The sequence below is a fragment of the Bison bison genome, unplaced genomic scaffold (genome assembly GCF_000754665.1).
Source record: "Bison bison bison isolate TAMUID 2011002044 unplaced genomic scaffold, Bison_UMD1.0 scf7180017864157, whole genome shotgun sequence".
Taxonomy (NCBI): domain Eukaryota; kingdom Metazoa; phylum Chordata; class Mammalia; order Artiodactyla; family Bovidae; genus Bison; species Bison bison.
The window spans coordinates 447,529-460,751 of NW_011494729.1; the positions used below are offsets into that span (position 1 = coordinate 447,529).

Genomic DNA, 13,223 nt, shown 5'->3' on the forward strand with positions numbered 1-13,223 from the left:
ATGGACCCTGAGGACATTATTCTAAGTGAAATGAGCCGGCCATGAAAGGACAAATACTGTATGATTCCACGTGTGGACACCCAGAGGAGTCAGAGTCACAGAGACAGAAAGTAGAAAGATGGCTTCCAAGGCTGAATGCAGGGGGGGAGGGGGGTCAGAGTTCAGCTTGGCAGGATGAAAAGAATCCTGGAGATGGATGGTTAAGATGGTAAGTTTTCTATTACTTATATTTTACTACAGTTGAAAAAACCCAAACAAACACAAAAAGAAAGAATAGGGATGGGAATTCAAAGGTAGGAAGTAGGGAGGTGTGATGGGAGACCCTGTCAATGATTCTATAATCTTGGACCAGCAGGATACACGCTGTTGTCTTCTTAGCGTGTCTTAGCCGTGGATCTTCAGTGCCTCCTCCTGTGTCTCTTCCCTCCCCTACTGGAGAAGGGGTCAGCAGGTAGATCAGGTAGGGTGGTCGGCATCTTGGGGTTTCGAGGATGTGGGTGAGATGGGGAGACAGCCAGTATTAGAGCTGTGCTCTTATCAGCTGGCAGCCAATGCAGAAAACATGGGCGTATGTTAATTACAAGAGTCTCATTGGAGATTCAGGATGCTATGGGCACTGAGATGATTATCTGCCATAACACTGTGTGCACAGCAGGCATTCAATTACCTGCTGCTTATTTTGTTCATTGACCTCAAGATTGGATGATACTCAATTCTTGGGATTTGGTTTGCCGTATTAGTGGAAATTAAATTTATTTAATATTTTTATGAACCTTAGACTGCATAACCCTATCTGTGGCATCTCTTTCAATCCTTAGACTTAAGAAACTATGACTTCTAATCTTTCTACGCATGCTACATTTGCATGTTTGGGGTCAGATCAGCCATGGCTTGTTTGCTTTTCCTTTCTCGGTCATGTTAGCTGCTTTGCTGGTATCTCAAGTCCCTGAAGTTTGTTGCACTGTGTTCTGGCTCTGTCACCTGAAATGAAGTAAGTGGCTTACATATTTGCTGGATTCTTCCATGTCTAATTCTTGGCTCACCACCCACAGTTATTTAATGCTTGGGAGGGAAGCTTTTTCCTTATGCCAGCTAATCAGAAATACAAAGCTGGCATGATTTTTCCAGTTCAGCAAACCTCCAAAAATCTGCCCGCCTTGAAGGGGAGCTTCACGGCCCTCACGCAGGTGGCAAACTCTCCTGTAAAGAGAGAGTTCTGAGCAGTGTAGTCAACCATGAATGGGGTTAATTTATAAAAACCTGCTCTCTCCATTCTCTGCAGAAAGAAATTGAGACCCTCCAAGCCAGGATGTCTGTTCTGGAAGCAAAAGATCAGCAGCTGAGACGGGAGATAGAGGAGCAGGAGCGGCTTCTCCCATGGCAGGGCTGCGACCTTGTGGGAGGATTGTCCCTGGGCGAGCTGCAGGAGGTCACCAAGACCTTGCAGGACACCCTGGCCTTGGCCGAGCAGATTCCCCTCCACGCAGAGCCACCTGAAACCATCCGGAGGTACTGGTGATTTCCTAAGTGATTTTGGATCTCTCGCCTTGTCGATCTGTTTATGGGATTGATTTAGTCTGCTGTCCTACGTATGTAAATATTGGGTTGGCCAAGGAACTTTTCGGTCAACTCAGTATTTTCCAAGCAGTGCTGTGAATTTTCAAGGGAAAGTAGTCTTGGTATTTTGAGTGTCAAGGTCCTTCTTTGTGTAGGGCAGTCCTGTGCACCTCAGGATGTTCTACACCTTGGCTACCCAACCTGTTGGGCTTCCTAGGTGGTTCAGTGGGTAAAGAATCTGTCTGCAATGCAGGAGACACAGGCAGATGCAAGTTCGATCCCTGGGTCAGGAAGATCCCCTGGAGAAGGGAATGGCTACCTACTCCAGTATTCTTGCCTGGAGAATCCCATGGACAGAGGAGCCTGGTAGGCTACAGTCTGTAGGGTTGCAAAGAGTCAGATGTGACTGAGCAGGATGCATCCAACCTGCTAAATGCCACTCTTTCTCTCCATTCTGCTAGGCACCTTCCCCATATCCTAATGCCCCCCCAGGTGCCTTCTCTGTCTTTGGGATCTATTGGAGTTTGATCGGTTGGAGAGTCTGATGCCAACCTTTACTGAGGACAATCATCTGGAGATGAGAGATGTTAGAAAGTGTTAGTCACTTAGTTGTGTCCGACTCTTTGCGACCCCATGGACTGTAGCCCACCAGACTCCTCTGTCCGTGGAATTCTCCATGCTAGAATACTGGAGGGGGTTGTCATTTCCTTCTCCAGGGGAATCTTCCTGACTCAGGGATCGAACCTGGGTCTCCTGCATGGCAGGCAGATTCTTTATCGTCAAAGCCACCAGGGAAGCCTGGAGACAAAGGAGGGAATGAGCTACTAAGAGGGGAGACTCAATCAGTGAGCAGGAAGAAGAAATTATTATTCATGACAACCAACATTTATTGAGTCTTACTGTGTGTCAGGCGCTGTGCTAAGCTTTACCCTATGAGTGGTGTCCATTATTACATCCATCTCACAGATGAGGACAAGAGAGTTTAGGAAGGTCACATAGTTTGCCAAAGTCCCAATTGATAAGAGGCAAAACTGATACTAAAATTCGTGTTTGTTACATCAAAGCCTTGTTTCTTATCCACTTGTTGTGGAGGGAGAACCTTCCCTGTGTTTTGTGTTGAGGAAGACACAAGAGATATGTGTGGACCTCTGACCTTCTGGGAGGTCATTGCCTTATTCTGGCCAAAGATGGAACCCGCCTTTACTCCTATTAGACAGAAGTCGAGCCATGCCCTGAAGGAGAGGCAGCTGGTGGTGAGGCTTGAGGGTTCAGTGGGTGCAGCAATGAGGGGAATGAATGTGCTGCTCGATAATTATGCTGCAGAAAAAACTTAAGAAAGCTTCACCACCTGTAGCGGTTGAGAATATGGACTCTTGCTATCTACTCCGGAGAAGGCAATGGCACCCCACTCCAGTACTCTTGCCTGGAAAATCCCATGGACGGAGGAGCCTAAAGGGCTGCAGTCCATGGGGTCGCGAAGAGTCAGACACGACTGGGTGACTTCACTATCACTTTTCACTTTCATGCATTGGAGAAGGAAATGGCAACCCACTCCAGCGTTCTTGCCTGGAGAATCCCAGGGACGGGGAAGTCTGGTGGGCTGCCATCTATGGGGTCGCACAGAGTCGGACACGACTGAAGTGACTTAGCAGCAGCAGCAGCTATCTACTCATCCACATATTAGTTGGAACCACTTATTGTGGGGGGGCTGTTACTGGGATGAACGGAGTTAATATGTATCAATATAGAGGTCATATGCTGGTGCCCGGGTGGCAGCACGCCCCTTTACGGTCATGTAACGGTGCCTGTCCTTTCCATCACAGGGATTTCCATCTTCAGAAGCCTTCTAACTGCCGTGCAAATGTGTCGTAGACTGTTTAGCAAGTATCTGCTCCCTGTACACATGCCACACTCAGTATCAGCTGGGATGCTTGTCCAGGAAGATGCTCACCATGTCCTCCCCTCCCCGTCCCAGCCCTGATATTTCCCTGCAGAGCTTTAACCCTGGGCTCCATCCATGGAGAAGGGGAAGACGTGGGTTGTTGCCAGATTTTAGTCAAAGGAAGCTGACCACCAGGTCTGCCTGTGCCCTTTCTCCTTCACCCCCACGGTGCAGCCTTGGCCTCCGGTGACCTTTCCTACTCCTGCTTCCCATATCCCTCCTGTGGAAGTCTTTCTACACACACACACACACACACACACACACGCACACGCACACACATGCACACAAACATGCATATACAAGCACACACATATGCATGCAAACACATACATATATACACATGCACACTTATACATGTGCACACACATGTGAAAGTGTGAAACCATTAGTTTCCCAGTTGTGTCCGGCTCTTTGCGATCACATGGACTATAGTGTACCAGGCTTCTTTTTCCATGGAATTCTCCAGGCAAGAATATTGGAGTGGGTTTCCATTCCCTTCCCCAGGGGATCTTCCTAACCCAGAGATTGAATCCGGGTCTGCCGCATTGCAGGCAGATTCTTTACCATCTGAGCCATCAGGGAAGCCCATACACACATATATACACACACATGCACACACATACACACTCATAGCACACACACACATGTGGACACACACATGATGTTACATATCATGTGTAATCATGCATGTGATATATGCATTATAATAGACAGAGGCACTGATATATGGGCTTCGCTGGTGACTCAGATGGTAAAGAATCCTCCAGCAACACAGGAGACATGGGTTCTATTCCTGGATTGGAAAGATCCCCTGGAGAAGGGAATGGCAGCCCACCCTAGTATTTTTTTTTTTTTAACCCACTCTAGTATTCTTGCTGGAACAGAGGAGCCTGGCAGGCTACAGTCCATGGGGTCGCAAAGAGTCTGACAGGACTGAGTGACTAAGCACATACACACATTAATATATAAGGAATATTTATATAACATGAAATATACATATACATTTGTTTTTACAAATGCAATTTACACATGAGGCTTAAAGTGAGCCTCTTTCTGCCCCACTGTCCAGATGTGTCCTACTTATTTCTCCTTTTGCTTTGAGCAGCACAGAGGCTAGTTTTACTCCTTTTATGTCACTCATAAGCTCTATCGAGGGGAAACACTGGGGTGTGCTCACCTCTGACCCTGCTGCAGGATTCACAGTGCCTCTGTGCTTTGAGCCGAGTCCCTGGGCAGCGTACCCGCAGGTGTGACCCATCCTTGCAATTGCACAGAGATGCCCCGGGCAGAGGCTGCTTTCTCACTCATCAACTCACGGCTCGCACAGCAGCCCGCGTGGTGGGAGGGCTGGGCTTGTTGTTCTTATTTAACAGTTGAGGAAATAAAAGCTCAAAGTTTCCAGGGGATGCAGCTGGTTAGAGACTACTTATATCCACCTATAGGTGCTTCTGGGTCTGAACCATTGAAAGAGTTTCCACTTAGAGGCCTCAGTCTAAAACAAGGCACTCCCGAGTATGGTGGCTGATGGAGCTGGGCCCCGGAACTCAGATCTTACCATTTCTAGTCTGTTATGATGCCCACGTGCTCCAGCTTTGCCTTTTTAATCAGGATGAGAAGCAGTCGAAATAAAAGTGTGACTTTTGCTAAGTCATCCAGTGCTCTAATCAACTGAACAGGCTCTTGAAAGACCTTTCAAGGTGTGTGGCAATCCGATTCTACAACACTCTTAGGGAAATCGGACGCAAGGCTGGCTCTTGAACGTGCTGCGGTGCTGGCTGGGGGCTCCTCGGGCAGGACCCGTCATCCCCGAGCCCACTTGTGCCCGGGAGGCTACAGAGTTCAGTCAAGAGCAGCCTGTCACTTTTTGTGCCTATCTGCCTGTGGGAACACCCAGGCATCTCGGTGACCTGAACCCAGCAGGGCTCTGTATAGGAGCGAGGCCTAGGAATAAAAGGACTAAGAGTTGCCCAATGAGGGTAGGAGGGAAGATCCTGGGATCATTAAAGGTAGAGATCAACATGGGAAACTTACCTGCTGGTCCAATGGCTAACATGCCACACTCAATGCAGGGGTCCTGGGTTCAGTCCCTGGGTTGGGAAGATCCCCCAGAGAAGGGAATAGCAACCCACTCCAGTATTCTTGTCTGGAGAACTCCTTGGACAGAGGAGCCTGGTGGCTTACAGTCTGTGGGGTTGCCAAGAGTTAGACACAACTGAGCGACTTTCACTTTCAGCCCCGCTGTAACTTACAGCTGGCTCTGTATCCATGGTTTCTCGGCATCCCCAGATTCCACCAACAATCAACCACCAACAGTATATGCTAGTGAAAAAGAGCTGTGTGTAAGTGAACTCTTGCAGTTCAAACCTGCATTGTTCAAGGGTCAACTGTAGTTTCTTCTCAGACCCAATGGAGAGATCTGGACAAATTGTGAAATAGGAAAATCTTGGTCTTAGGAAGAGAGGTTAGAGAAAGCTGGAGAAACAGACCATTCAACATCCTAACCATCTTTGTCATCATCCACGAAGGTTTTTCATGGAGGCCAGCTATAAGCTTAGGATGCTGTCTGGGGAGAAGCTGCTTCTGATCGACTCTATCAACAGTGTGCAAGTTCAAGGGGAGGCTGTGCTTCTTTGCCTGGATAAACCATGCACTGGTTTGGGGAGGAGTCTCCTAAGAGCACTTGGCATTCCTGAGATAACTGCTGCTGGAGACTCTGCTTATGTGGGCGCCTTACGTTCTGACTGTAGCTTGTTGGGGAATCCTTGGGCTGATGTTTGAGAAAGACTGAAAGTAGAAGGGGATGAAAGTGCTGGGGATGAGAGACCTGGCAGCTTAATATTTGGGTATTTTGATAGAAATCAAAGCAGCAGTTTGAATTTTCTGATGTTTGTGTTTTGGATAAAATAACGTGTGTGTGCATATGTTAATTGCTCAGTCATGTCCGACTCTGCGACTCCATAGATTGTAGCCCGCCAGGCTCCTCTGTCCATGGAGTTCTCCTAGCATGAATACTGGAGTGGGTTGCCATTCCCTTCTCCAGGGGATCTTCCTGATCCAGGGCTCGGACCCTGGTCTCCTCCATTGCAGGCAGATTCTTTACAGTCTGAGCCACCAGGGAAGCCCAGGATCAAATAATTTATCAGGATGGAATGAAGAGCTGCCTTCTCAAATATCCGAGTTGCCTTCCGACGGGCCAAAGAGAGTGGATTTCTTCTTCCAAACAAGAGGAGAGTGTTTTTAACTACTTGGGGATTAGGCACTCTGCAATATGAAAGCTTGCAGGGTAGGGATGGGTGAGGGACAGAAGCCACTAGGAAGACGAATGTTCTTTGCAATTTCCCTCATCCCTGGGATTCCAGTCCTTTGGCTTTAGAACAAACTCCTTGTTTCTTCCTTCAAGTCTTCCTGTGATGGGAGAGGTCTGGAAGGACAGCTATTTTTCTGGTAAGCCTGATTCACTCTCCCTTGGGAACCTACCCTTCCCTTCTCTGTAGTGGGATTGGGGGGTGGACTAGGGGATGGGAAGAATGGGGACAGAGGGAGGGAGGAGGTGACAGTTTCTGGGGTTTTCCTGGACCATGTCTCCCCATGTGGGATGTGAGTGTCCGTCTGTTTATTCCTGTAAGTGGAGGAGGGTTGTGATTTGCATCTCATTTGCCTCCAGGGTGGTCAGCTCAGCCCCTTTTGTTGGTCTGGGAGCCTTGAGCATGAGTGGAGGCAGGGCCGACTGTGACCTTGGCTGACCGCAAAGCCAGGTAGGAATGTAGCAGTAACTGACAGAGTGAGGGCTCCATTACTTGCTAACATTCCTTAGAGATGCTTGGCTGCTTTGTATTAGTCTGTGGTTGAGTTCTTCATTCCTCGGCTCCTGGAATTTTTCATGCTTCAAATGAAATGTATTCTGGCAGCTCATGGATGAATTGTCTCTGGTTGTACAGTTGGGAGAAACATGTCACATCTTTTTATAAACCATTGGCACAGACTGCAGAACAAACACAAGCTCTGGTTACTGCGAGACTGGTTGGACCTTGGTGGGTGTGTCTGAGTTGCTGGGGGTGTGGGTGGAGAGCTGGGCCTGCTCCCTGGTCCCCATGACTTAACCTCCTAGGGCCCCTTGGCATGGCTGACCAGTTCTTAGAGGTGCTCAAGCCTCCCATCATACCTACCCTCAGCCCACAATGAGCAGCCAGGCTGATGTTACAACTCTGTTTAAGTGAGATTTGAAATAATGAAATTCAGCACAGTTCACAATTGACTGGGAGAAAAACATCAATAGTCCCACTTTCCTCTGAGATACTTATCTTATTATAGTTAAAAGTCACAGTGAAAAGCAAGGCCTGAATCAGAAAACAGACTCCAGGGTGTGGGACGAGCATAGCTGATTCTCAAAGGGTGTGTTCAGGGGTAGGGGAAGCAGCTGTGTGTGTCCTGGCGATGAGCCTGGACAGTGCAGAGTTCAGAAGAAATGCTCCTGATCTCCACGCCTCTTCTCCACTTGCTGTGATTGTGTGCTTTAGTCTCTACTTCCGGTCTTTGCTTTTCTTCTTTCTTGCCTTTGTCCTTCATCTAGTTGGTTTGTCAAGACAGGGGCTTGCAGAAAGAAAAACACCAATACAGTATACTAACGCATATATATGGAATTTAGAAAGATGGTAACGATAACCCTGTAAGCGAGATAGCAAAAGAGACACAGATGTATAGAACAGTCTTTTGGACTCTGTGGGAGAGGGAGAGGGTGGGATGATTTGGGAGAATGGCACTGAAACATGTATAATATCATATATGAAAGAAATCGCCCATCCAGGTTCGATGCATGATACTGAATGCTTGGGGCTGGTGCACTGGGATGACCCAGAGGGCTGGTATGGGGAGGGACGTGGGAGAGGGGTTCAGGATGGGGAACACGTGTATACCTGTGGCGGATTCATGTTGATGTATGGCAAAACCAATACAATATTGTAAAGTAATTAACCTCCAATTGAAATAAATAAATTTATATTAAAAAAAGAGAAACCACAAGGAGGAGAGCAAAATAAACATAAGTAGAAGGAAAATGTTTTGTTGCTAAACAGCAGCAATTAGAAAAGTACAAAATAGGCAATAGAAAATTAATAAAGCTAAAAATTGGCTTATTGAAAAAAAAAAAAAAGACAGGGGCTTGATGGGACTGAAGTGCGAGGACTCATCTGGAGGAGGGGGACTGCTTTGCGTTGCTAAACCTGCTAGGTTTTGAGGTGAGATTCTGACTTTTTTCCCTTTATTTTTAAAACAGACACCTTGCTTTTCCCACAGATTCATGAGGCAGGCAAATCTTTGCCCAGAGACTCAATGAATGCAGTGAGGTTGCAACGTATAAGCGGCATGAGACTGACACTTCTTGCAGGAAGTCTTCCTTGATTAGACAGAGTCCTCAATGTTCAAGACAGCTCTCATATTTATCATCCTTCTTATTTTGATTTGTAATCATGAAAATACGTTAATTTAAATATCACTTTATGCTTCCCTAGTGGCTCAGTGGTAAAGAATCTGCCTGTAGTGCAGGAGATACGGATTCAATCCCTCAGTTGGGAAGATCCCCTGGAAAAGGAAATGGCAACCCACTCCAGTATTCTTGTTAGGGAAGTATCATGGACAGAGGAGCCTGATGGGCTACATAGTCCATGGGGTCTCAAAAGAGTTGGACGTGACTTAGTGAGTAAACAATAACAAATTATTTACAAAAGTTCATTTCTGCTCACAACCCTATAAGGTATGTTGGGCAACACACTGGTTTTTGCAATGTCTTTTGTAGATGAGGCTGCTGAGGGTCCAGATTCACACTGCAGTAGAGTCCTGAGGTCTTTGGCCAGGTTTTGAAATGGAGGGGAGAGAGGTGGTTAGCATGGATGGCCTGGAAGAGAGCGGGGCTTGGGGCAGGTGCGCCTGACAGGTAGGGAAAGGTGTGCAGCTGATCCAAGTGAGAGAGAATGCTGCCGTTTCAGGCCAGCAAGTTCTCTCTCAGCCCAACGGGTCACAAGGTGGCACCTGAGAGGGATCAGGGCAAACAGGTCTCCAAACACAGGCAGCCTGGGGAGACCACCAGGCAACTGACTAGGTCAGAGGGGTGGCAGCAGTTTCAAAGACAGGGGAGCAGGAGAGGAGCTGCGGGAGGAGAGGACCTGCTGGGCGCCCACAGAACAGGAAGTCTTGTTTATCAGTGAAGGTTTGAACTGGATAACGCTGGCGGTCCCTTCCAGGTCTCGAACACTTTGCACTTTCGGACTTTGTAAAATAGGTTAAAATAAATGGCTTCAAAAAATCGGTAATTCTGTTCCTCATAGCCCCCAAATATGTTCCCCTGTAATGTTCCCTAGGCAGGTGACAACCATCCAGACCTGCAGTGCTCAGGGTCGTTCTTTTCTAAGTGAGTCACTGCTAATGACTGCTAGTGATGGTTTATTTGGTCGGTCGTGTCCAACTCTTTGCGACCACATGACTGTAGCCCACCAGGCTCCTCTGTCCCTGGGATTTCCCGGGCAAGAATACTGGAGTGGGTTGCCATTTCCTTTTCCAGGGGATCTTCCCGACCCAGGGATGGAACTTGGATCTCTTGCGTGGTGTCAGGTGGATTCTTTACCAGCTGAGCCACCAGGGAAATCCACTAGATGAAAATGGAGTTGGTCTCCCAGTGGCCACTGTTTAGAGTTGGGAACTGACTGTTGTATCCTCCTATTTCCTTTGGAAAGTCATCATCACAGACAAAGGAAAGTTTTTACAGGGCCACAACTTGGAAAAGAAGGAAAGTCTTGGAAAAGAAGGAGAAGATTGAAACTACCACCTGTCTGGGCATGTGTGGATGCCACTTACCTGGAGGAAACAGGACCCTGACTTCCGTATTTTGTTTAGTACATTTGAGAAATCCCAAGGAGGAATCTTATCTTACCTACAGATTAAAATAACAACAACTTTATTTTGTGCTAAAGTAAATTTATTAGGACTGAAAAAATGTAAAACAAAGGACGATTTAAAAAAGAGCAGAGGAGGATGAAAAAGTGGCTATATATTTTAATTTTATTTATTTATTTTGAATTATTTACTAATTTATCTGCCTGTTGTTGTTCAGTCGCCCAGTCATGTCTGACTTTGCAGCATGCCAGGCCTCCTTTGCTGCACCCCATCGACTATACCACGCCAGGGCTCCCTGTTCCTCGCTGTTCCTGTTTCCCAAAGTTTGCCCAAGTTCATGCCCATTGCACCAGGTGTGGTATGTATGATATAATCCCTGAAAAAAAGTGAAAGAAAGTAAAGTTGCTCAGTCGTGTCCAACTCTTTGCGACCGCATGGACTGTAGCCTACCAAGCTCCTCCGTCCATGGGATTCTCCAGGCAAGAATACTGGAGTGGGTTGTCATTTCCTTCTCCAGGAGATCTTCACGACCCAGGGATTGAACCTAGGTCTCCCGCATTGTAGGCAGACGTTTTACCATCCGAGCCACCAGGGAAACCGGGGCCCCTTGCATTGGGGGCACAGAGTCTTAGCTATTGGACCACCAGGGAGGTTCCTGTGGCTATTTATTCTTAAATGCTGCATTTTAATATTTTATAAATTCTCCGTGCTTTGTTTTCTTCAAGGAATTTACAACATTTATTATTATTTAGGTAGTTATTTTGGGAAACTTGTAATATATGGACTCATCCATTCTTCTTTTATAACTTGGGTATCTGATAAACTATTTTTGACTAGAGCCTCATGGATTCTCAGAGACTGAAATGACTGTAGCTGGTTCTCTGGGTGCTGTGACTGTGAGTCAGCTCTCGGCCTAGGTGAATGCATGTGGCCTCTTCTAATAGTTTTTATTCTGGTTAATTTCAGTTTTTATTTTTCATTATTGTCAACTTGAGAATTGTCCTATGCTTAATTTCTATGTAACTTGCGTGTGTTCTACAATCCTCCATCCCCTTTCATCAAATTTTCTTATTCCTGATAAATCCTCAACGTGTTATCCTATCTTCCGGTTGTAGGTTTTTGGTTCCTGCTTTAACTTTTCAGATGTTAAAGAATACGCCTACCTAAACTGTTCTTCATTCTTTGAGCTGAAGATTTAAAGCTCTTCCAGCAGAAGTAATTCAGTTCTGCTGAGAGATCCTTTCCCAGGGACTGCAGCAAATATCCCCAGGTCTGGAACATCTGCTCCTTACTGGCTGAGACTTCAGTTGGTTAGTAACACGTCTTTTCCAAGCTGTACCAGGGCTTCCCTGGTGGCTCAGATGGTAAAGAATCTGCCTGCAATGCAGGAGACCTGGGTTTGATCCCTGGATCTGGAGAGAGAAGAGAATACCTACCCACTCCAGTATTCTTGCTTGGAGAAATCTATGGACAGAGGAGCCTAGCGGGCTACCGTCCAGAGGGTCACAAAAAGTTGGACACGACTGAGCAACTAACACTTTCATTTTTCCAAGCTGCTCAAGGCCTGCCCTGCCCTGCACTGATTCCTAGGCTGCTAGAAAGTCATGTACCAGGACCTCTAGGTTTCCTTTACACACAGGCAGGGAGGCCCTGTGCCTTATACATGGGGGTCATTTTTTTTGTTACTGTGCTCATGCTGGCCACCATTATCAAAATTACTTTGTACATCCTTTTGGACAGGTTCCCTCAGCTTCCTCTTTGAGTGGTATTGATATTGGTGTTTGATTATTTATTCAATTATTTGTTTAGTCAACTGGATTTTTTCCCTGCTGTTTATTCATTTTCTTTATGAGCAGTCTATTTTTGCAATCTTTTATTCAATAAAATGTGTAAATCTTTAGCTTACCCACTGAAGCATTTTAGGAAGTGAAATTTATAGTATTCCCCAGTTTCAGGACTCTGACTGATGTGTTGCTTTGTCAGCGAGTTTTGAAAGAGCCTGAGAGAAATCTAAGGTTTAAGCTGTGTCTGCAGCTTTATATGCATACGCTTATTCTTGGCCAGTTGGCAGATAGTTAAAGATAAATCAGAAAAGCATTAGTTCAGTCACTCAGTTGTGTCTGACTCTTTGTGACCTCATGGACTGTAGCATGCCAGGCTTCCCTGTCCATCACCAACTCCTGGAGCTTGCTCAAACTCATGTCCATTGAGTTGGTGATGCCATCCAATCATCTCATCCTCTGTCCCCTTCTCCTCCTGCCTTTAATCTTTCCCAGCATCAGGGTCTTTTCCAATGAGTCAGTTCTTCATATTAGGTGGCCAAAATATTGGAGTTCAGCTTCAGCATCAGTCCTTCCAATGAAGATTTAGGACTGATTTCCTTTAGAGTTGACTGGTTGGATCTCCTTGCAGTCCAAGGGAATCTCAAGAGTCTTCTCTAACACCACAGTTCAAAAGTATCAATTCTCTGGTGCTCAGCTTTCTTTAGAGTGCAACTCTCACATCCATACATGACTAATGGAAAAACCATAACTTTGACTAGACGGACCTTTGTTGGCAAAATAACGTCTCTACTTTTTAATATGCTGTCTAGGTTGGTCATAGCTTTTCTTCCAAGGAGCAAGCATCTTTTAATTTCATGGCTTCAGTCACCATCTGCAGTGATTCTGGAGTCCAAGAAAATAAAATCTCTCACTGTTTCCATTGTTTCCCCATCTATTTGCCGTGAAGTGATGGGACCAGATGCCATGATCTTTGTTTTCTGAATGTTGAGTTTTAAGCCAACTTTTTCATTCTCCTCTTTCACTTTCATCAAGAGGCTTTTTAGTTCCTCTTCACT

At 46.3% G+C, this 13,223-nt stretch overlaps 1 protein-coding gene across 1 annotated transcript in view; it reads left to right on the forward strand.

Moving 5' to 3' along the window:
* DISC1 (disrupted in schizophrenia 1) overlaps positions 1 to 13,223 on the forward strand; it is a 424,314-nt gene that overhangs the window by 159,646 nt on the left and 251,445 nt on the right. Inside the window, 1 exon segment of the mRNA XM_010841148.1 lies at positions 1,283 to 1,509. Coding sequence (XP_010839450.1) covers positions 1,283 to 1,509 — 227 coding nt within the window.